The 23,501-nt window shown below is 35.6% G+C and overlaps 1 protein-coding gene across 2 annotated transcripts in view; it reads left to right on the plus strand.

Moving 5' to 3' along the window:
- The window catches only part of LOC148955737 (uncharacterized), a 58,593-nt gene that overhangs the window by 29,784 nt on the left and 5,308 nt on the right, over positions 1-23,501 (plus strand). For both annotated transcript variants that reach the window (XM_089103995.1, XM_089103986.1), the window contains exons 2-6: positions 1,566-2,192; positions 12,486-12,626; positions 18,134-18,280; positions 19,609-19,710; positions 22,379-22,442. In XM_089103995.1, coding sequence (XP_088960121.1) covers positions 1,566-2,192; positions 12,486-12,626; positions 18,134-18,280; positions 19,609-19,710; positions 22,379-22,442 — 1,081 coding nt within the window. The remainder of the gene's footprint in view (positions 1-1,565; positions 2,193-12,485; positions 12,627-18,133; positions 18,281-19,608; positions 19,711-22,378; positions 22,443-23,501) is intronic.

The following is a 23,501-nucleotide window of genomic DNA, read 5'->3' on the forward strand; positions in this document are numbered from 1 at the left end:
ATTTACATTTTATTGAAAATTATGTATTTTGAACAGTAGGCTACTTTAATACTTTTCTTTGAAAACTTCTTTTTTGGAGTTTTTTTTTTCAAATTTGTTTTTGCTTGTTTTTGATTGTCAACGTTCTATTATCGGTTAATACAATGTATATTTCTTCTGTTTTCTATGTTTTTGGCTTAAGAATTAGAATATCTGATTCTAATTTATTAGTTCTAATTAGTGTCTTTTTATATAGTTCAATATTCTTCTTAATGTTCACTGAAAGTTTCAACTAATTGCCATTAGCCAATCCTGAAATATTGCAGATTACCCTTATGACAACTGGGATGCACATAGTGTTTTTTGATCAAGCTCAACATCCCACTCAGTATTCTCTGAAGGCTTCAACTTTCAGTTTGACCTGGTTATTTATTTTAATTTCTATTTGTTTTTGGGTATCATTTATTTAGTCGTGGTCATTTTTGATAGTTTTATGCTTGGAAAGTTATTTGACTTTGTTTCTTGTAACTTTTGGTTTAATGAACTTACTTTGAACTTTTCTATAAATTTATTTCATGCAAAAAGTTTAAGTCAATATATGTTTGTTTCTATTGAGATAGTCTTTTTCATTGGAAAGCAAAAGAATATTTTACATTTTTTTTTCTTTCAGAATCCCCAATTTGTCTTACTATTCATATACTGGAGAAAATTTTTCAACAATTTTTAATAACATGTCTTCTTGAAAATCTGGACACAAATAGTGTTGTTTAATTTAGTACTATTACTAACACCAGCAGTAGCAGCAAAAGTTATGCACATAGTGTTTTTTTTTTATTAGCTCAAGATACCTTTCAGCATGCTCTGAGAGTTTCAACCTAATACTCTAACTAAGCTATTCTTGGTATTCTGATGATATAGCTTTTTGAGAGCCTACATACATACAGCATGCATTAACTTAATATAATAATCTCCCCAACATTCTCTAAAAATGTATCCCCTTTAACATTCACTGAAAATTTCAACTTAATACTCTAAGCTGTTCCCGAGTTATAGTTTTTACAGCCTTTTAATAACCTGCATCCACATAATTTGTTTAATATAAATCACTATCCTCTTCTGTGAAACACTAAAAGTTTGACAGTATTACCCTTAGCTTCAGTAGTACTAGTAGTAATTGTTGTAGTAGCAGTTGTAGTAACATGCACATTTAGCATTTTGCCTAGTTCAACATCCCCCTTAACATGTTCTGAAAGTTTCAAATTAATATTTTAAACCATTCCTAGGATACTGCAGATATGCTCTCTTGATCACCAGCTTGTGCAATGTGTTTTATTTAGCATGGGGTTTAACGTTTTCGCATCATTTCTATTGTTTATTATGACAGTTGACATTATTATTATTATTTAGGTTTTATATAGCATACATGCCATTTTAGCTTTAACTGGGATGGCTTCGCCATACTGAATGTACACATTTATAAGATATTAGATTTCGTTTTTTTATAAGGTTATATCCTTTTTGCAAGTTTGCTAATAATCTGATGAATGTTGGATTTATCTAATTTTCATTTTTAATTTTTCTTTTAGAACGCTGCTGATCTTCAATGCATGGTATTTTATGCAATGGAGCAAAACGAGTTTTGTTTGAAATGGACTAACTATGCTGATGCATATAAAGGAAATTTTGCTGCTCTTTTGAATCATGAACATTTTACTGATGTGACACTTTCTTGTGAAAACCAGAGCATAAAATGTCATAGATTAGTTTTATCTGCCTGCAGCTCTTACTTTGAGAATTTACTTATCAGCCATTCACACTCTCACCCCATTATAATTCTAAAAGATATTAAATTTGGTGACATGCAAGCTTTAGTAAAGTTCATATATACTGGAGAAGTAACTGTTGCACAAGCGCAATTTAAGTCTCTGCTGAGTTTGGCGGATATGCTGAAAGTCACAGGACTTGCAGAATCAGCAGAATCCCCAAACAAGGCGAATAATACTTGTTACCTTGTTGAAGGAACTGAATTGTCTGAAGCATCTCCATCCATGGAAAGAAGAAGACATGGCAGAGATTCAGAAAATGATGTTTTAATTCGTGACTCATTGCTGGACAGCGTATCTTCTATTCCTCCTTGCACTACTGGTATCCTATTAAACAAAACAAATGAGACCAGGTCTTGCTCATCCATGGCTCAACAAAACGATGTCGTTGTAAGTTCAATACAATTTCTTTTTTCTGATTACCAAGACAATTTTTTCTCAAAAGATGATGTATATTTGGATTATAGGCCTACATTTGCAGGTGTTCTAGTTACATTTTATAATATTAGTCCAAGGCATAAGTTAGAACTGTGTGATTAATCTACATCCCAAAATATTTGGTTTCCCAAGAGTTTGAAATTGATTGATTACTCAACATTGTAAAATGGGTAATTTCCAAGAATTAGAGAATTGGGCTTACAAAATTCCCCACAATTTTTAAATGATTGTTCTGTCAAATTTAATAGGAATAGTCAGGGTTTAAGTTTAGCCTCATTCTCTTACTTTATTAAACTGCTTATTCAGTGTAGATCCTAAAATTGTATGCCAATCTGAAGAGTCGGTTTCGGTGTACATTGGAAACCATATGTTAAACATGCTAGCAGATTTATAGAATCTTCTGAATGTATGCACTGCTACTTCATAATGAAAGAGTTATACACTTTCAAAATCATGGTAATTTTTTTCTTTCATGGAATGTCATAACTGTATCACATAATCCAGCACTTTTCTGTTAAGCATGTACAGGACAAACTGACAATGTCTATGAGGATGTTATAGTGCCTAAATTTATTAATTCTACATTAAAATGACACTTATTATAAGGGTTAGTTATTTTCCTCTTGGACCAGATAAAGTTTAGTTGGCCGTTTCCTGCTAATGGAATATAACACTAACTAACTCTGTAAGGATGTCCCACTTTATGAACCTTTACTTATCCTCAATAAAATCCCACTTTATGAACCTTTACTTATCCTTAATAAAAATAGTATGTATTATCAGGATTAATTTTCTTCCTTGTGGACCAGAAAAATCAGTTGACAATTTCCTGTCAGTGGATTACAACACAGATAATATCTATGAGGATGTCAAAGACTAACTTTGTGGACCTTAAGTTATCTGCAATAAAAAATTTTATTTGTTTTAGGGTTAATTAAGTGTATCAGAAAAAAAAATAAGTTGTCAATGTTCTGTCAGGATGATACAACACTGACAGTTTCTGTAAAGATGTCAAACTGACAAAATTTTATGCTGTAAATTATCCTTAATGAAAAAATATTTATTGTCCTCATGGATGGTGCTCAATATCTATTTTCCTCATGGATGAGATAAAGTTCGGTTAACAGTTTCCACAGTCAAAAAAATTCTTATGTGTAGTATTAATCATTTTCCTCCTTGACCAGAAAATTTTGAATTACTATTTCTTGTCTGCAAAATTCAGTGCTGGCAATTTGCAAAAGGATGTTAAACTGACTAGCTTCATGAACCTTAAATCAGTAAAATAATGCTTATTATCAGGGTTAGTCGTTTTCATCAAGGACCAGAAAAAAGTCAGCTGACAATCTATTCAAAAACCAAAATAATTTTTAAACAATAAGTCAGGTATCAGGTATAAAACCTAAAAACAGGAGAGCTCTCCTGAACATATCCTTTAGGGAAATTAAACTATATTATGTCCATGAATCTTATTTATGTGTGATCACTCTCCTCTTTGAAAACTATCCACCACCCTTCCCCCCAACAACCAGATTTTGCAAATAGACAAGAAGGATTTTATTTACTTTGTTAAGTTGTAAAGTCTCTTTGTTGTTTTTTCAGTTAGGGTAGTTGTATTCAATCAGTGGTCGTTATGTTTTGGGCGATATTTCTTTTAAACAGAAACCCTGAGTTGAGATGCTCTTTTAACGGACTGAATGACAAAGGTGACTTGGCTTTTCCTTCTTCATTTTTTGGCCCTGGGGTCAATCATGGTCAAAAGTATTGTATCAGAATTCCAAAACTGTGACTGTACACAAAAAGGTTGGAATATAAAAATTAAAAATAATTTCTTTTGAACTAAATGTCTACAATAAATGTGAACAGGCAGATATTTCCCAATATTCTTCCGAGAACATCACATCTCCTGTTGGGAACTTTAGAGAAAATACAATATATTCTCAAAAATTTGGATATCTATGCAAAAAAAAAAAAACACTTTCTTTTTCCAGGATTACGTCCTAACTTAGAAACCGACCTGACCAAATGTCAGCCTAAAGTCTATACAAGACAAAGAGAAAGAATATCCCACATCAACTAATCATGGCTGAATTTCAGGCAGAGGGGAGGGGGTTATGTGGGAGGATTTTCCTTCGGAGGAATTTTTCGTGGGGGAAGGGATTTTCCATGAAGGGGGAGTTAAATTTCCTTGCATTATTTAAAAGACGATCAGAAATTATAATTAAAAAATATGTTTTTTTTTCAAGTGAAAGTAAGGAGCAGCATTAAAACTTAAACGAACGCAAATTATTACGAATATGAGGGTCTGCCAAAACAAGTTAATCAAATTAATCATTACATAAAACAAGTTTCATAAATAACTTTTAGGAAAGGAAGGCCAGATATATACACTATAGAACTCAGAATCTCAAGTTTTTTTTTGTTTTTTTTTTTCCAATGTATATATTCCAGGGAAAAAATCTATCTTTGCAAATAACAAATTTAGAAATGAAAATGTTTATTGGTGAACTGTGTTTGAAAAAAAAATAAGGAATCAAAGATCTTCCTTTGATCCTGCAGATGAACAAGTTATGTGAGCAGTGTATTCCAAGTCAAAAGGCTATTTGGTAAATGTAGGGGAAAGTATGTTGAGCTTTTTTTAATTTGAACATTGGAAGCAAGTGTATGTCTTTGTGGAAGCACATAGTATATGCTTAGGTGATTGCATGCCCTCTGTATTCCTATATTTGGCCAAAGGTACAGTTAATGGGGCTGCTAAAATCAGCCTAATGGTTGTAAAGGTATGATTTCCCGTTGCTCCTGAGAACTTTTTGATATTTATAACTAAATAGTTACTCCATGGATCAAAATCTACAAATAGGCGTTTTTCTGGAGGAAAACTCCCTGAATTTTTTTTAATGTTATATTGAAAATAATCAAATTTGATCAAAACAAGTTGTATTTTTGAGTTAATAGACAGAGACAGAATTGTTAAATATCGTTGAAATGAAGATCGTACATATATTATTACCTAGACCGTTTTGGGGTTTTCTAAAGACATTCCAGGGAAACAACCCTAATATGTGTAAGTGACTAATTTGAACTTCAATAGTTTATCAGAGAATGCTATTAGCAAACCGTAAATGTTGGTAAAATTTAGATTGCACAGAAATTTCATTAGCACATTTGGAATTCAGAGGACAATTTTTTTTTTTAATGCAAATGAACAAATTATGTAAATTTCATATATTCTAGGCCTATGGGCTGGTGAATAAACTTTCGAAGTAGTGCAGCCATATTGTACCATTTTGAATAGAACATAGGGATTATACCTTATTCTCACTGATTGATGGACTCAATATGTTTCCTTCTATGCCCTTAAACAACAGTCATAAGGACTAATCAAATCGATTCAATCAAATGTTGATCGTAAAATATCGGAAGACTGCTCTTTTTTCGAAGTTGTTGTGCCCTTTTTTACTATATGGAAGTGATTGGAGGGGCATAACATGGCTGATTTTTGAAGTTATTGCTTGGCCCCCTTCACTGCAACAAATTATGTGAAATCGAAATTTAGTATTAATCCTAGTCATAGTTACTCTGATCACTGAAAGGAGAAACAATGTAATATTTACGGATTTTGCTTCAGAAAACAAACTCCCAGGAATACCCTAAATTTAATCTTAAAACGAGAGAAATTGAATTAAAATATGGAAGTAAGCTTTGCAATGAAATTAAAGAATGACATTAAAACTAAAAAGGAACTGAAATTATCCTGAAAATGAATGACCTGCCGATTCCGATACCCCTCACTCTTTTTGCTAAAGTTTTACGTTTCCAATCAATATTTCAAGATGGAATTGATTGTTAAAAGAAAACACGTTAAAAGTAGGCCTACTCTTGTTTTTTGTTCTCTGTCGACCTAAGAAACCATATACACACCGGGTACCATCGTTGCTTTCAAGAATGACTAAAGTCACTGAAATCAAAATGCTCTCGTTTGAAGAAGGCGGTCTTGATGTATGATCATTAGAGAAAATCGATGCTGGATCAACGTCTGTCCATGGAAACGTCAGAGAAAATTCCGATTGGAACATAATTGATAATGTCATAATTCATTATTAGAACAGATGAAGCAGTTCTTGGTAACAAACTCAAATTAAGCAGTGAGTCGAGCCAATTGTAACCAAAACTCTTATACTACAGATTCTTGATGAAAATTCATATATATATATATCAAAGGAATTGGCTTTTTATGCTGATTTTAAAAATATAAAATTCGTTAAGTTCAGTGTTACCCATCAGAAGCTACAAGCCCAAGAAACTTCATGATTTTCGATAAAGGGATGCCCCCACGCCCCAAAAATAGTCTAGCGATCTTAATGATGGATTCAGCATATCAGCAAACTCTAATATAGAGGTTTCAAGATCCTATCTACAAAATCCGAAATTTGTATTGTTTGCCAAAAGAAAGATCACAGATTCGAGTTTTTTTTTTATTTTATTTTTCCAGGGATGATTTTACCAAGCCAATGATCTTAGAAGATCTAGAAAGCTCTTAATCGAACAGAAATCAAAAATTCTAGTGCCCTTTTAAGACACAAAAAAAACGACAACTACCCTCCCTTCCATGCCTGTTTTTTCTCAAAGACATCCAATCATAATTTTGATAGTCATTTGATTTAGCATGGTTGAAAGGTCCAATAATTATGCCTTTGGGGAAGAGAAGACCCTCCTGGCCCTAGGAAAAGGGCTTTAAGTTACGCAATGTCTCTTCGCATATAGTATTTGTTATTGCATGATTTTCCTTTTGGGAGGGGGAGGGGAGGAGATATCCACATGAAGAATTTTCCAAAGAAATTGTATAATGGGGATGAGAATTTCCTGGCATTGTTTGAAGAACAGTGAGAAAAAAGTTTTTAAACTGCACGTAAGGAGCAGCATTAAAACTTAAAATGAATAGAAATTATTCCATATGAATGAATGAATTAATTTTATTAATTACCTGTCTTACAATCAACAGAAAAAGACAGAGCACAAACAAGAAAAGAAAGAAAAAGCAAAACTGGCGAGAAAAACAGATACAAACAGAAAGAACTACATAATAACATAACTATTTGAGAAGGTGGGCCCACTCGTGATCCAGAAGCTCTAGTTTTTTCACGTAATTCTGAATTACCTCCTCCACGGCCTTCATAAGCTCAGCAATTCCATATTTCGCAACAATATGGCGGTTTCTAACAAAAGGCGGCACTTGAAGAAGATATCTGGCATACTTGAAAAATACCGACCTTATGTCTTTCTTGTTTCGTGCACTCATGAGCTTCCAAAAAGGAGACAGGTACAAGACATGAGGCAAAGCTACTGCATTATAAAGACGAGCCAAATATTTACGGCTTGAATTACGACGGCTAGTGACAACACCAGCATAGGCAATGAGCACTTTTTTAGAAAGGTGTTCAATAAGCAAAGACTGGGTCTCTCGAAGATTACGACCAATCGGCAGGCCAAGGTACATAATGTGACTAGACGGTGTTACGGTAATTGCACCTAGCCTAACTGTAGAATTTTCTTCAGGGCAATTAAAAAACAAAACAGCAGACTTTTCTACATTAAACTGCAAACCATTATCAGCATAACTTTTTTCAAGACGCGAGAAATTATTTTCTAATGAAGAAAGCAACCGAGACAAATTTAAAAGATCATCTGCGAAACCCAGAAGTGACAAGTCAATATGCTTGCAAATATAACTCGGAGAGATAACCTGTTGTGCATCATTAACACTGTTATTATACAAAGTAGGAGACATTATAGCCCCTTGCTTAATTCCCTTATGTACGGATATCTCCCCACTAAGCTCACCATCTTGCAAACGAACACGAAGCTTGAGGTTCGTATACATATCACGTAGTGACCTTACAATGGAAGAACGCACGCCTCGCTTACACAGCTCAACCAAAATCTGGGCATGAATCCCAGAGTCAAAAGCTCTCCTGACATCATACTGACCTAAGATCAAAGTTTCTCGCGACATATGAGCATCAAGTAATATGTTATCAAGAAGATAAAGTACATGGGTGCACCCGAGGCCTTTTTCGAAAACCAAACTGGTGTGGAGGCATCTCACACTTATCATAAATCTCATCAAACAAAACAATCTAATAGTTTACAAAATACTGAAGATATCGTTACTGGCCGATAGGAAGAAGGCTGTTCGGCTGGCTTCCCTTTCTTTAATATCAGGATAACCATACCCACACTAAAGCAACTCGGGACTATCCCTTGCGTCAAAATCATCTGAAACAGAAGGGCAATGTGATGATAAAGAACATAACCTCCTAAAGAAAGATGTAGATCACAAATACTATCGCAGCCTTTTGAGTATACCCTTTTCAGCTTTTTAATGGCCTGGCAAATTAAGACCGGTGACACTGAGAATCGTCAAAGATATCGGTAAGAATGGAAACCAGCTCATTCTCGTAATTAGACTGCAGAACTGGATCAGGCGATTTGAACTTGGACTCAAAGTAAGCACAAAGTAAGCGACCAAATAAGGTTCGGATTCTTACTGAGCTTTTGCACAAAATTTTATTTGAGGGCTGCACGGTGGGCATATAACGCTTTATTGAACTTTCGTTTAGTATGGATTCGAATCTCGTTCACTATTCCACTTCGTGGCTTTCCGCTATCATGCCCAACTTTCCGCCACAGCTTCGCCGACGCACAAGCCGCCGATAGCTCCGGATTTCTAGACCACCCTTTCACCTGCGATCTATTACGGATACGCTTCACAGGAACTGCTACACTCTCCGCGACACTCAGAACATGCGATATTTCTGCACAATACATGTTTATCTGCAGACGTATTTCACTTTCACTGCAATGCGAGTTTGCATTTCTCTGCAGCAGATGAAAGGGAACTTTTATTTTACTCAGGATATCGCCAGAAGTAGCCGCAAAGAGATCATTCGACACTTGTTTCCAGTCAGTGTATACTCTCCGTTGGGATTTACACGGACCCAACAACCTTGGACAGTCCAGTGTTATTGACAATGACAAAGGCAAATGGTCAGAGTATGAACCATCAGCTGCAACTTTTACTTCGTCACTCACCGGGAATTTCGTTAACACATGGTCAAGATTTGAGACGGTGTTGGCAACACTGATAAGCTTTGTGTAAGCTTTGTCTTTATCAACGACATTTAACTGATCAGGAAGGGAACCTATAACGATTTAAGTCCTTTCAGATTCAGTATTAAGTAGGTCACAGTTGAAGTCCCCTATTAATAGAACTTTTGTATATGAAAGGGGCTGCTCCTTCCTCTACCCTCACTCTTTACGCTAAAGTTTGACTTTTATTACAATTCTTTAAGAAAGACTGCTCAAGCACAAAGGAAGTTGAATTTGAAGGAGTAGTGTTTTAAAAAACTTTATGACTTTAGCGTAAAGAGCGAGGGTTGAGCAAGGGGTAGTTCCCCTTTATACTTAACAATGTCTGCTAGTTTTAAGTTTCAATGATTCTCCTTACTTTCATCTGAATAATAAATTGTTGTTGTTGTTTTTTTCAAATTTAATCCGGGTTGCAGCAGTAGCTAGCAACCTAGTAAGAGGCGATCACGTCCCATGCTAAGAAATATAATAACCCAAAACTCCTAAAAATGGTGTGCGTGTAACTGAACCCCCGTGCTACTGAACCCTCATGCAACTGAACCCTAGTGCAACTCAAGCTCCGTGCAAATCAACCCCATTTAACTAAACCCTGTGTAAGTGAACCCCCATGCAACTCAACCCCGTGCAACTGAACCCTCGTGCAACTCAACCACCGTACTTACATTGGGTAAAACACGATAGGGTTATGAACCATAGTGATTTAGCTATGGTATATTTATTTAACCTTTAAACTGTTGTAAATAAAATGTCCGTCCCAAAATTTAGATCGGATGTATTTGGGGGAAAAATAGGGTGGGGTGGAAGCCCTCCGATCACTTTTAACTCTGAAAAAGTGCACTGGAAATTTTGATTTTCAATCTAATGAGCCCCCCCCCCCCAAAGTTCATACAAAATATTTTCTACAAAAACCTTGTGTGTTAGCAATGAGCAACTAGCTTAACTTACAGTCCTTGCCCCAGATGCTGCTGGTGGGGTTGTTAACCCCAAAGGCATGGTTATCTGATCTTCAGACTATTTTGAACAAAATGTTTATTTTTATTTTGATCGGATGTATTTGGGGGGGGAGGTGTCGGTTAAGAGGGAAAGGCTGATTGTCCTGTGATACCTTTGATTCTTCGAAATTGAACTTGAACTTTCGATTTCCAATCGAATGAGCCTCCTTCAAAGTTTTTACGATCATCTCTTCTATAAAAACCTTAAATTTTAACAATTGGTAACTTGCAATAACATACAGATTGCTGATACAGGTGTATCAGCATTTTTTTTTTTTTTTTTTTGAACAGCTTAGCGTATCAAGATGAAACTTCTGGGGCATCTACCTGCTACTACTGCTATTAATACTGCTACTACTAATTCAACACTATTATCACTTCTACTGCTCCTACTACGACCTCTGCTACTATTAAACTAGCACTATTAAGCCTACGCATATCAAGTTGAAAATTTGACAGAATGAGGTATTTGAGGTGGAACTTGAACTAAATCAAAAGACACTATGTGCAATGCAGATTTTCAAAATGGCATATCTCAATAAGGGATTTGTGTATTAAGTTGGAACTTTCAGAGAGTGCTTAAAGGGAAAGTCATTTCACCAAAATGAAATATGTGCACGCTCAGGCCTGGATTTTCCACTAGGTCCCTAGGCACGGACCTAGAAGCGCATATTGCTAGCGGGAGCAATAAATTATCACTGAGTAATTTTTTCCTGACAAAAACTGGACTGGTGTGATTTATCGTCGCCAGGTGCACTCTGCCGCCACGCTGCCTGTTCAGAGAAAAGTCATTTTACAATAGCACAGGTATTCCATGGTCACTTATAAACTGTCAGATGTCTCCCAAGAATGGCAGCTGGGAGTTCGGTATTACCCCTCTCTCATCACTTTTCACTCATCAGCTGTGTTCTGTTAACACACAGTTACATGTTACATGGGGGTTCAGTTACACGGGGGTTTAGTTAAATGGGGTTGAGTTGCACGGGGGTTCAGTTGCACGAGAGTTCAGTTGCATGAGGGTTCAGTTCCACGGGGGTTCAGTTGCACGGGGGTTCGGTATACGGGGGTTCAGTTGCATGAGGGTTCAGTTGCACGGGGGTTCAATTGCACGAGGGTTCAGTTGCACGGGGGTTCAGTTACAATGGAACCCCTAAAAATAGAGTCAGATCAAAACAAAAAGTACACCATTAGAACCGCCTTGTCCAAAACCCCTATACAGGAAACTTTCTGTCCCTTGGCTTTAACAGCAAGGGAAATAAAAAATTGGGTTGAAAATCAAGAAAAGTGGCAGCTACTACACCATTCTGTCTAAATGGCATCTTTGTTTTTTTGTTTTTGTTTTTTTTTTTTTTTTACAGATAGCTTGGCACTGGAACATCGTAGAGAGTTGTTCAATGGCTAATTTTAAAGGAAATTAATGGGGTTAAGAATTTCTTGTTTAAAACAAAACATTTTTAAAATAGAATCTGTTTTTTACGAAAAACTGTATATTTCATGTTAAAGATTGATCAATGACGTCATAATCGTTGGTTGTAGCCAGTATCATAAAGGAATTGGCCTTTGGCTTTTTCTTAGCTGGAACCTTGTAAAGAACGAACTACATTGTAAATGATAGCTTTGCTACCCAAAAATGACGGGTTTGTCAAAGATTATGTCCTGTTTTAGTCACCCTTTAAAGCTTTCTTAATCAAGAATTTTAGGCTCTTTCTTTGTTAGGCTCTTTGCTGAGTTGGTAGAATATTTGGTCTTAGTCAAGATGCATCACACAGGAAAATGGCTTCAGATTTTCTTTTGTTGGACCCTAGCAAAGATCAAACAAAAGGGTAAACAGACAGCAGAGATACTCAAATAAAACATCATGTCCTAGTAAGCAAATTTGCAAACGATATGTGTGTTGCATCATTTCATACTAAAAGAAACATTTGTTATATTATCTCATTTGTGAATAGTCGGTTTTGTTAAAAATTGCATGTGTAAGGAATGTAAAAAATGTCAAATGTGACTTATAGGTGTGACAGTAACGTAATGAAGTGATTCGAATTGTCTTTTACATTAGTTAGTAAGAACTAGTAGTAAAAAGTATACCTAAATAATTGTTTATTTCTAGACTGTTAAAAGTGAGTTGACGTCAAATGATGAAACAAATGTCTCTATGAGTCAGTTTGTTAATAGCTGCCAAGATCTCAGTGAACGTGCTGGTACTCCAAGTCCGTTCGTCGACAGTGCTGCCAGCTTCAACTGCTCGAATGTAAGTTTTTTTGCAGTCCTTTGGAATATAATTTGATTAATTGCACTTTTTACGATTTAACTTCAAAACAACTTACTGGCTCATACTTTTGTTTATTTCACACGGTTGTTTTCTAAAACTTTAGATCGATTAATAAACAAATGTCTTTCTTTACTATTGAAAAGTGTATATTGTTAACTGTTTAAAAAAAACTGAAATGTTTTCAAAAGTTTGTTGATGCAAGAATTTTATTTTTTAATGTTTTTATACCAATAAATAGAAAATTGGAAGCAGGAAGGGAGATATCCCACCAAGTTCTGGGTGGCTGACAGGTATTTTCAGAACTCTCACGTGTTAAATTTCTCGGAATTCATTATAACTAGAAAAAAGTGTACCAATAAATAGGCTACATGCAATTGCACTCACTAGGAAAAATTACTTCCAAGTTATAAAAACGCTTATCAGACTAAAAAGCAAATGCTATATTCCTTTTCTAGACCTCATTTTCTATCAGTTAGGTTCAAAACCTCTACATAGAAATTTGATATAAAGTTAAGGGTGTACCTTTCATAATCTAATTAAAGTGTGTCCAATTATAAAATTAGAATTGCATCTGCTACATTGTCTGAGGTTTGACATAGTATGATCTAGGGCAAAAACGGGTTTTGATGGTTTTACATTGCCAAAACCTCGAATAGAGGCACTAGTATTCTAAATCTAGTATCTACTTCTAGGAGCTTATTGTCGAAATAGTTATTTCGCTTATTCTAACTATAAAGAATGATACACAGATTAGGCTTTAGAATGAAACCTCCCTCAAATGCTCTCAAATAAATATGTTATTGAAACAAGCCGAAATTAAATTTAAAAACAAGCCATTCTTTTTCAAATGAAAGTAAAGAATAATACTTAATCTGGAAAGGAGCAGAGATTACTCTGAAAATGAAACATTTTGCTGACCCTGCAACCCCCACTTTCTTGCGCTGAGGCTTTACTTTTTCCGTCAATACTTCAAGCAGATGTTCTATATTGTTTGGACAAAAAAAAAATCGCATTTTTGAGGTACAACCAATGTTTTCTTTTTTAATTTTTTTTTTTTTTAGATCATTGAAGTCATCTTAACCTAAAGAGTGAAGATATTAGTTTTGAGTCAATCAGACACAAATTTCTTTAACTTTTTTTCCAATTTATATCTTAGCTGGAATCTGTGACTGTAAGCTTCTAACTGATGTTTTCGGCCACTTGTGTTTTTGGCCTTTCCTTGGCCCCTCTTAGTCGTGACACCAATTCTAGAAAGTTTCAAACCAACAAAATAAAGTTTTTTTTACGATTTTTATTTCATGTGTGGAAGGCCTGAACTAATAAAAAGGGCCATTATTCTGACTTTATTTAATGCTCTTTTAAAGCGTCAAAAGGGATCGGAAGGAAACTAGCCCCCTCCCCCTTCCACCCCGTTTAACATGCAATCAAAATTTTGAGATAGATAGCAATTTTGTTCAAAATGGTTCAAAGATCATTTATACAAAAAAATATAGGGTAGACACAACCCCCAGAGCCACAGGACCCCCAGAGCCAGAGCCACAGTACTACTAACGACTCACCACAGCACCATGCTTCCTGAGGCCAACGCAGCTACGCATGCTTCTCCTCCATCCCAATCTATTCAAAGCCTCCCTCTTTACACTCTCCCAGAAAGTTCCCATTTCCTTTAAATCTTTCTTTACGACATTCTCTCCCCCCCCCCCCCCCAACCGCGGACGACCTGCTTTCCGTTTAGCCCTAGACGGTTAGCCATAAAGAAACATCTTGGTAATCTGTCATCCTTCATCCGCAGAATGTGCCCTAGCCATCTCAACCATTCTTTCATTATAGCCCTAGATAGCGGGATTGGGTCATACTTTTCGTACAACCTACTGTTTGAAATACGGTCAGTCAGCCGAGAACCCAGAACAATCCACAGGCAATATCTCTGGAAAACATCTAGCAAATCTTCATCCGCTTTTCGAAGCGCTCATGCAGAGCCATATGTCCTATATTCTAATCTTGGTTTGCACTTATCTTCCTATTCTTCCAAACTTTTTTTTAACTGTAAAAAAAAACACTGGGCCTTGTCTATTCTACTTTTAACATCTTCACTGCTCCCACTCCTTGACATTTATTTTCAAGCCTGTTCTAGCACCTTGAACTCGCAAAATATCTTAAAGTTCATTCATTTTGCTCACACTTTCGTCTAGGATGCTTAAATCATCAACATAATCTAAATCCAGGAGAGTTTTATCTCTCAATTTGATTCCGTGGTCTCCCATTGCCTTTCCTGTGCTTCTTAAGACAAAATGCATAAAAATGATCCATATAAAGAGGGATAGAACACAACCCTGTCCAACCCCTGATTTATACGAAACCAGCTGCTAACCTCATTTCCTACCTTAACCGCAGCAGTGTTATTTTCTTAAGTAGCACTAGTCATTTTAATATTTTGTCTGGTAAACCATACAAGGAGAAGGCTTTCGAAAAAACTCTTCTGTCAGCTGAATCAAAAGATTGCTCGTAGTCTTTAAAACTGAGGACCAAAGGTGTTTGATAACTTAGGTACCTCTCAAGTAATAGCCTAAGAGTGACAGTTTGGTCGACACATCCTCTACCTTTTCTAAAACTGCACTGTTCTTCTCTCAAAACTTTGTCTTCAGCATCTTTCAGTCTAAAAAGTATCATATTACGAAGTAATTTGCTACCTACAGAGACCAGACTAATGCCTCGATAATTCCCACACTCACTCTTATCACCTTTCTTATAGAATGGTTTAATTAAGGTTTTCCTAAAATCACTTGGTACTTCCCCTTTTTCAAAAATCATATTCATAATCTTCAGTAACTTATTTCTAACCCTAAAACCACCATATTTAAGAAACTCATTTACCTCACTATCAGCACCTAGACCCTTATTATTTTTTAATCCTTTCAGTACTGTCGGCTAATTTTTCATCACAAAATAAAACTTCCTTCACATCCAAGGTATCACTAACTTTTTTAGTTTCCTCTATATGTTTTTCTTTTTTTAGCAACTCTATCTCGGTTTTAGCATATTCTCAAAATGTTCTGCCCATCACTCTTTAACTCTTTCCTTATCACTAATTGTAGCCCCGATCTTATGTTTAACTGGGACAAGTCCCCTATCAAGAGTAAAAAGTGATCGGAGGGCAACTACCCCCCCCCCTCCCCGCCCTCTTTGCCCCTAATGAATCCAATCAAAATTTGGATACAGCCATTTTGTTCAAAATAGTCCAAAGACCAGATAACAAAACTTCAGGGTCAGCACCATCCTTCAGAGTCCAGGGGCGAGTATTATAATTTATGGCCCAGGGACATATAATGTTTTATATAAGGGTTGGTCGTATAAACTTTGGAGGAAACAATGGAAATTGAGAGTTCTAGTTCCCTTTTTGAGTCAAAGTGATCAGAGGGTACCCAGACTTCCCCCCTTCTTTTCCCCAAGTGCATCCAATCACAATTTTGATATAGCCATTCTGTTCAAAATAATCCAAAGATCATATAACAATGCCTCAGAGGATGACTCAACCCCTCTCCCCGCGCCCCCCCCCCCAGATCATGGGGGCTAGGATTGTAAGTTATGCCCTGAGGGCATAAGTGTTTTGGAACTTTCATTCAAATTAATTTGTTTGTAAGGAACGCATTATCAGAGGCGGAACTCTATTGTTGTCTCAGTAAAATGTCCTAGCCCCTATGGTTGCAAGTATAATTTTTTTTCCACCTACCATTTTGTATGGAAGAATTGGTTTTATGGACTTCAGAAGGGACTTGTTCGATTGAAAGATTAAAATTTAGTTCGATTTGGTGCTAAGCGTTGGCTGGCTTAATTTTGGTTTGTTTTTCAGAAGTTCTGTTTTAATTTTTCGTTCAAAATCTGCCAGCAATGGTCAAAACTCTCAGAAATATGAATGGCTGTAAAGCCAGAAACAGAAAGGGACTATAAAATTTTTATGGTTCATCGTTTTAAAAATCCTACAATGTTTGTTTCAGAATCTAAAACACGGGGGTTTCAATTCTTGATTGATTTAATGTGGAATAAAACAAATAAAATCCTTTGATGCAACTTCAAAAGTCAAACTGAAAGAGCTTTGGAAACCGGCTGTAAAATCAATGTTTGTATTTGCCCTTTGGCAAATCCTTACCTAAGTCCTTATTGAAAAGCTCACAGTTTGCAATAATACCAAACAAACACTTTATCATAAATACAAACAACAGGGTTTTTTTTCTTGTAGCCCCATTTTTTCTGTTTCCCCCAAAATCCCCGTGCTATGATCGTTTATTTTAATTTCATTTATTCTTTATTAGTGTTTTCTATTCATTTTGAGTTTGCCTTATTGTAAGAATGTATTTCTGCTGGTGTTAAATTTAATATGGCTTTTTAATTTTCTTTGAAAACTTTTTTTCTGGGAATGTTTTTCATTAATTTAAAGAAAGCACACTTAATATATTAATTAAAAAGTTTTAAGTTAATTACGGCTGGTTTGGTTCTTGACACCCCGAAATGGACCGAAAGTTATTTTTCTCCGATTCATATTTAACTTTCATCGTGAGAAGACTGAAACCAGGAGACTTTGACGAAGACAACCAGCTCAGGGAGAAAAAGGATTTTTGAGGTTTTAAAATTTTCCAAAAATCGTAACGACTTTGTTATGAAATACTAATTTTTTCGCTCATCTGCTTAGCAATTTTATAGTATGCTTGGGAACCTTTGTCGCAGGAACCAGAAATCAAAACGCAAGTCCTAAAATCGGTCTGAGCTCGTGAGCCCTATTACTATCTGATTCGTCTAAAAAGATTCATGTTAAAAGATTAACACACAAAGAAAATAGCGTTTCCACCCGTCAAAACAGATAGCTTAATTAACCTTTTTCAAACCAAACGCTAACGAACTGCGGTGGATAAAGTATCACAAAGCGAAAATAACAAACAAAGGGATAAAAAAACCACTACAGTATATAAACAGGGAAAGGGCCCAGGGAACCCCATTAACAGACATAAAAAAGGAGAAATAAATCATGCTTTAATGGTTTGTGACTTCTTTTTTTTTGTGGCAATAAAACAGAGCTCTTTTATGAATGATCTTGACAGACACTTATTTCATGACTTTAAAAGTAGGCTAAATAATTATAACTAAGTAACTTTGTTTTTACCCTATGATATTGCCTCATTTTTGTAGAATACTTCAAAAGTGAGTACGGGGGCTCAGTTAAATTGGTTTCAGTGGCATGGGGCTGAGGTTGTACGAAGGTTCAGTTGTGTGAGGGTTCAGTTGAATATGGTTCAGTTGCACAGGGGTTCAGTTACATTTGTGTTAAAGTTAAACGAAGCTGAGTTGCACGGTGGTTCAGTTGCACGAGGGCTCATTTACAAGGATTCAGTTGTACGGTGGGTTAGTTGCAATGGAACGAGTTAAAATTGTCCTCTGAATTAGTCATTTGGAAGCTGGAGTAAAAAGAAAACTTGAATATGTCTCTCTTTCAGGTTGTTAAAAGTGAGGTGATCTCAGATCCTTGTGAAGAAACAACTGGACCTATAAGTAATTTCGTTAACAACCTCCAAGATTATAGTGAAGAAGCTGGTACTTCAATGCTCTCTGATGACAATATCGCTAATTTTAACTTCCCTGGTGTAAGTTAGTGTTAGTCTTTCAAAAGTCTATTTGATTAAGTGTAATTTTTATAATTCACTTTCTTTCTTTAGTTTATATATTTTAGTCATTCTTCCTAATATTTTTTTTTCTTTTTTCTTTCTTTCCTGCTTTACTTACTTTCCTTAGATAAAAAATAATTCAATATCCTCGATTATTTTTTTTTTTGCTATTGAGTGGTATACCACATACTTCTTTACTGTTCAAAATATCATTCATCTGAAATGCTATTTGAAGTTTACCATTGTAGCAGTTTTATTTGGTAATGTTTTATATGATACAGAAGAAAATTTAAAACAGTAATGGAGCTATTCCAGTTATCTTTTGGAGGTATTTGAAAATTTCTCGAAATTCTTAATAACTAGAAGAAAAATGTACCAATAATGAGCATTAAGATTAAGTGACTACATTAAGATTCATTACAAAAGAGAAATTTTCCATTACTTATAATTCTCAAAAATGTCACCAGCCTAAAAAAGTAAATACACAATTACTATTTAGTTCTTTTTTTTTTCGACTTGAATCAAAATCCTTGGCTAAATATGGCGCCTAATTTGTTGAGCGTTTAATTTTTGAATACCAATGAATGTGATGGCAACAGTTTCTGTCTTAACATTTTCCAGTATTTGACAAGAAGACCATGCATTTATCTATTTCAACCCTCGGCTTGTGTATTTATGTGCCAAATTCAACTAAGTATATTACTTTATCATCTTAATCGGTCAATTTAACTTGTTTGACTCGTAACAGCTTGTTCAACTGTTCGATTAAGCGCTTCTGTCTGTTTTAGAGGAATGGCAAACATGGTGTTTCTAAACCCCTTTAAGGCATGCAGTTCTAAAATACTACTTAACCTCATCTGATAGAGTCCAGTAACTGCAGGCTATTATACAACTTTACCAACTTAAAATACAACTTAGTCTAACCTGATGGAGTCCAGTGACTACCAGCTATTATACAACTTAAAATACAACTTAACCTCAACTGATGTATTCCAGTGACTAGTGACTGTTATACAACTTAACCAACTAAACCTCAACTTAAAATACAACTTAACCTCACCTGATGGAGTACAGTGACTACAGGCTATTATAAAACTAGTCATTATATCTGAAAGGATTGCAGCTGGGTAATTTATAATAGTTTATTATTTTATTTCTTCTGTTTTTTTCTCTTTTATAATAATTGTTTTTTGCAACGCTGGATAGTTTTAATTTTCTCAGTGTTTCATAATTATGTATATCATCTGAACAAAAAGTTAAATAAAGTACATGCTAATTTGATGATTGATAGAAAGTTTTTTTTTCAGTATATTAAGGATGAATGCATTGAAAGTACAACTGAAGAATTCACTGATGAACCTAGTCTACTAGAGGAAGATTTTGAAAACTATGACTCCACCAATGACAGGGTAAGTCAACTTTTATTTGTTATATCGGTAGTATATATTTTTGGAGTATTTATGTAAAACTATTTATAAAACTATTCAGGATAGAGGGAAACCTCTATCCTGAGCCAGGGTTTGTCCCCCAATAGAATGGCATTTTAAATTGTACTTATAAAATTTTACTGCAGAGAATAAATAGTGCTATCCATTTTAAAACAGGTGCGTATTGTAACATGCTGCAATAGTGTTTAGTGTGGTTTATAGCCTTGAGGTTTTATAAAACGCTGTTGGACGTGCATTTTTACAGGGCACCTATTCTGATGGAATGTAGATGATAACCCCCGGTCCCTCTTCTAAATACCTTTATATGTATGATTCCTAGTAAAATCCTGTAATGTACTTAGTGTTTCCACTTGTTGCATAATAAAATCTCCTCTGCTCTTGTTGCTCATATTTATTTTAATTTCTACCTAGAATTGCTTTTTCCTACTGCTTTGATGAATTTAACCCCTCCAAAAAGGGTTTTCCTTAGTTTGTAATAATATTAAAATATTTATTAGATTAACAATATTTAAACTATCCTCTGGGTCAAACCCAGGATTGAAACTTATTAGCCACACGGAGATTTAGTGTTCAGTGTATTAACATAGATCTTCACTGTCTTAATAAGGTTAATCCATTACTTGGCTTGACTTAACGCTCTTGCTGAGCAGGGTCGCCAGTGTTGAAGGAATTAGTTGACAGCACCGTCAGTCTTATTTAGGTGGTCGTGTCCCGGGATAGTGATGGGACCTCGTTTTTTAAGGTTGATATTGCGGCTGAGGAGTCATTGGTCTATTTCATCAATCCACCTGGTGTCCGATCTCCCTCTAGGACGTCGACAGTCATTTTCCGAAGGGTTGAAATCCGTGATGATGGAGAATATAGCATGATGCTTTTAACTGTGGCGTTGTAAATTCCAGCTTTGGTTTGGCGAATAATTTGTGATTTGAAGAAGACTGCTCTTGGGAGTCGTCCAAATACAGAGTTTGCCTTGGTTGATCTGGTACAAATTTCGGCGTCAAGTGTGCCATTTAAGGATATAATTGATCTGAGATATGTGAACTGTCTTACCAAGTCCACAGCTTGGCCGTTAATTTCAACTATTAAGAGTAACGTTGAAGCGGTCTTATCTATGGGCATTACCTTTGTTTTCTTCCAATTAATTTGCAGTCCTACTGTAGAGGCTGTTGAGGGGAGTGTCCAGACTGTAATTGGTCAATATTTTCACTAAGGACAGCTACATCATCCGCAAAATCAATATCAGAAAGGGTCTTCCCGGCAAAACTGATGCGATAGGGTTGACACGGTGTGTCTTGTTCAGAATATGGTCGATGATGCAGTTAAATAGCTCAGGTGCAGCAGCGCATCCTTGCCGTACTCCGGTGTTGATATAAAGTTCTTTAAAGAGGCTGGCTATCTTTGCAGGTAGGCCCACAGCTTCCAGGATTAGCGACAGGGATCGTCTGTCTACAATATCACTGGCAGAACGGAAGTCGATGAAAGCTGCTGTATATACGTTTTTTTGTTGTATTCCAGTGTCTTCTCAACGATCTGTCTGACTGTGTGTATCTGCTCAGTTGTTGATCTTCCTGGCATGAAGCGCAAGAGTGGCGCAAAGCATGTAGTAAACTTTTTGGGAATTTTAGCAGCAGCATCGCAAATATGTTTCCTGAAACAGGCAGTGGTGTGATATCACGATAGTTGCTGTATTCCGTCTTGCTGCCCTTGCGATATTAGACTTGTCCTATCTTCTGTGTTTTTGAGCTTTGACGTAATATCTACAGGGCTAAAGCGGATTCTAGTAGTTATCCATAGCCAGGACATAGGAAGGGTGTTCTAATATTACAAATCTAGTAACTGTGTCTTGTGGAAAAGGGAGTGCCGAAAGCCTGGAAAAAAGGTATTAAGAAAATTATTTGACGAAATTATATCGTATTTTAGACATCTTAACTCCTAATGTACGCAATGTTTTCCTTTATTAGCCTTACGTCTTGTGTCTACCATTTATGATCTTTCTTTCGGTTGTATAATATCCTGCCAGGACAGGCTAATCAACTTCCGTAAAGGCTAGATGGGTTTATCTCAACTAACTCTCCACTTCACGATAAATGCTCTGCCCAAATTTTCTACCTCTCAATCTAGCTTCATTGTTTGTATTAGTTAAAACAGTTTTAGAGCTTAGACTGGTTTTTAAACTTGTTTTGCTGAATGAAAAACTAAAAAAAAATGATTTTCTTCTTTTACCATCCCTTGTTTCATTTAATTTTTTATGAGGTATTTGTTTGTACAAAGAAAACTAATTAGCCAACTAAGAACGATCTACGTCAAGGCTCAATATCTGAGCTTTTGCTAGCTAGTCTTGAGCTACTTTATCCGCTATCGGAAGGAGTGAATGCTCATTAAAAAAGAATCGAAATTTGAACGGGCAAAACTAAAATACACAGAAACAGCTTGAAATTCTGCTACATATCACGTGACAGATCACTTGAGAAGATTTTCATCACATACAATAAATCACGAGGGCAGATTTTCGATTCAACGTTATTTGAAATTCAATGTCATTAACAGTGCTCAAGTACCATTTTGCGTGATAAAAATTTCATTAAAATGGAAAAGAAAAAAGCGAATATATTTTCCTGTTTTATTTCAGGGAAGTGTTTCTGGAGTGCCAGATCACAAGAAACGACTTAAGAAGGCGACAATGAATGAACCAGGTTAGTTAGCAGTTTGATTACATAAAATATTTTAAATTCAGATCTAATGATAAATTTAGCCAATGGATATTTTGAATTGCGGTTTGGGGAACTTTTTAAAAGTACACACAAACCACGAATAATTGTAGTGATAATTTTATTTATTTATTTATTTATTAATCAGAAATGGAATAAGCCATAGGAATAGCCACAATGTACGTAGCACACTTAGAAGCATATTTTTTGTTTTGTTTACGAACTTTTTATGACTTCTATGACTAGGACTAAATTTCTGTAATTTCAATGCATAAAGGCGATAGAGGAGAAGCACTCAGCCAAATTTATCAAGATGCAACGAAAATTCACCTCATTGAATTAGCCGGACTATGTGGATTTTTAAATCTTATTTTAATAGTCCTTCCATTGATTTGTGATTCTTTGTGCTATCAAATAATTTGTTTGACCCCACATACGTAAATATCCACCTGCCATCCTCCATATTGTCTAGTACAAAATTAAAACCTATTCCAAATAGATAGGTAAGCAGACGAGAAGGCAAAAGAGTTCCGTAGAGAGGCTTATAAGAGAGAACAGAAAGCTCATATGGGAGCCTTTATTTGTTAAACTCGTTGGGGGATTTCTAAGAGTAATATCTCATCACATGCAACATAAAGGTCGTCAATCTTCAAAATAATTTTGTTATGGATTAGTTTCGAGAGATTGAGACACATTACACCTTAAATTCTGAATTTTAGACATATGTAACTTCTATGACAATGGGAGTGGGCGTGACATTCTATAAGAGAGCTTTATGACATAGAAATGGTTTGGCCATCCAGTCTAAGGTAGAAAACGAATGATACTTCAGTGGCAGAGGGAGTAGGTGGTGTATTCTTTTTGAGGGCAAGCGAGATGGAATTATCCTGGTCATCCTGTCCAGAAAATGAAACACTAAATATTTCGGTTTCAAATAAAAATACTTCTGAAGCTCATTGTTTTCTACGTCCCCCAAACTTGAAAATTTGTATTGCCAAGATATGGCACCGATAAGTTTGTCCTAAGATGAGGTATTTAGTGTGC

Source organism: Artemia sp. Qi Xiang Cuo, chromosome 2 (genome assembly GCF_049724085.1).
Source record: "Artemia sp. Qi Xiang Cuo chromosome 2, ASM4972408v1, whole genome shotgun sequence".
NCBI lineage: Eukaryota > Metazoa > Arthropoda > Branchiopoda > Anostraca > Artemiidae > Artemia > Artemia sp. Qi Xiang Cuo.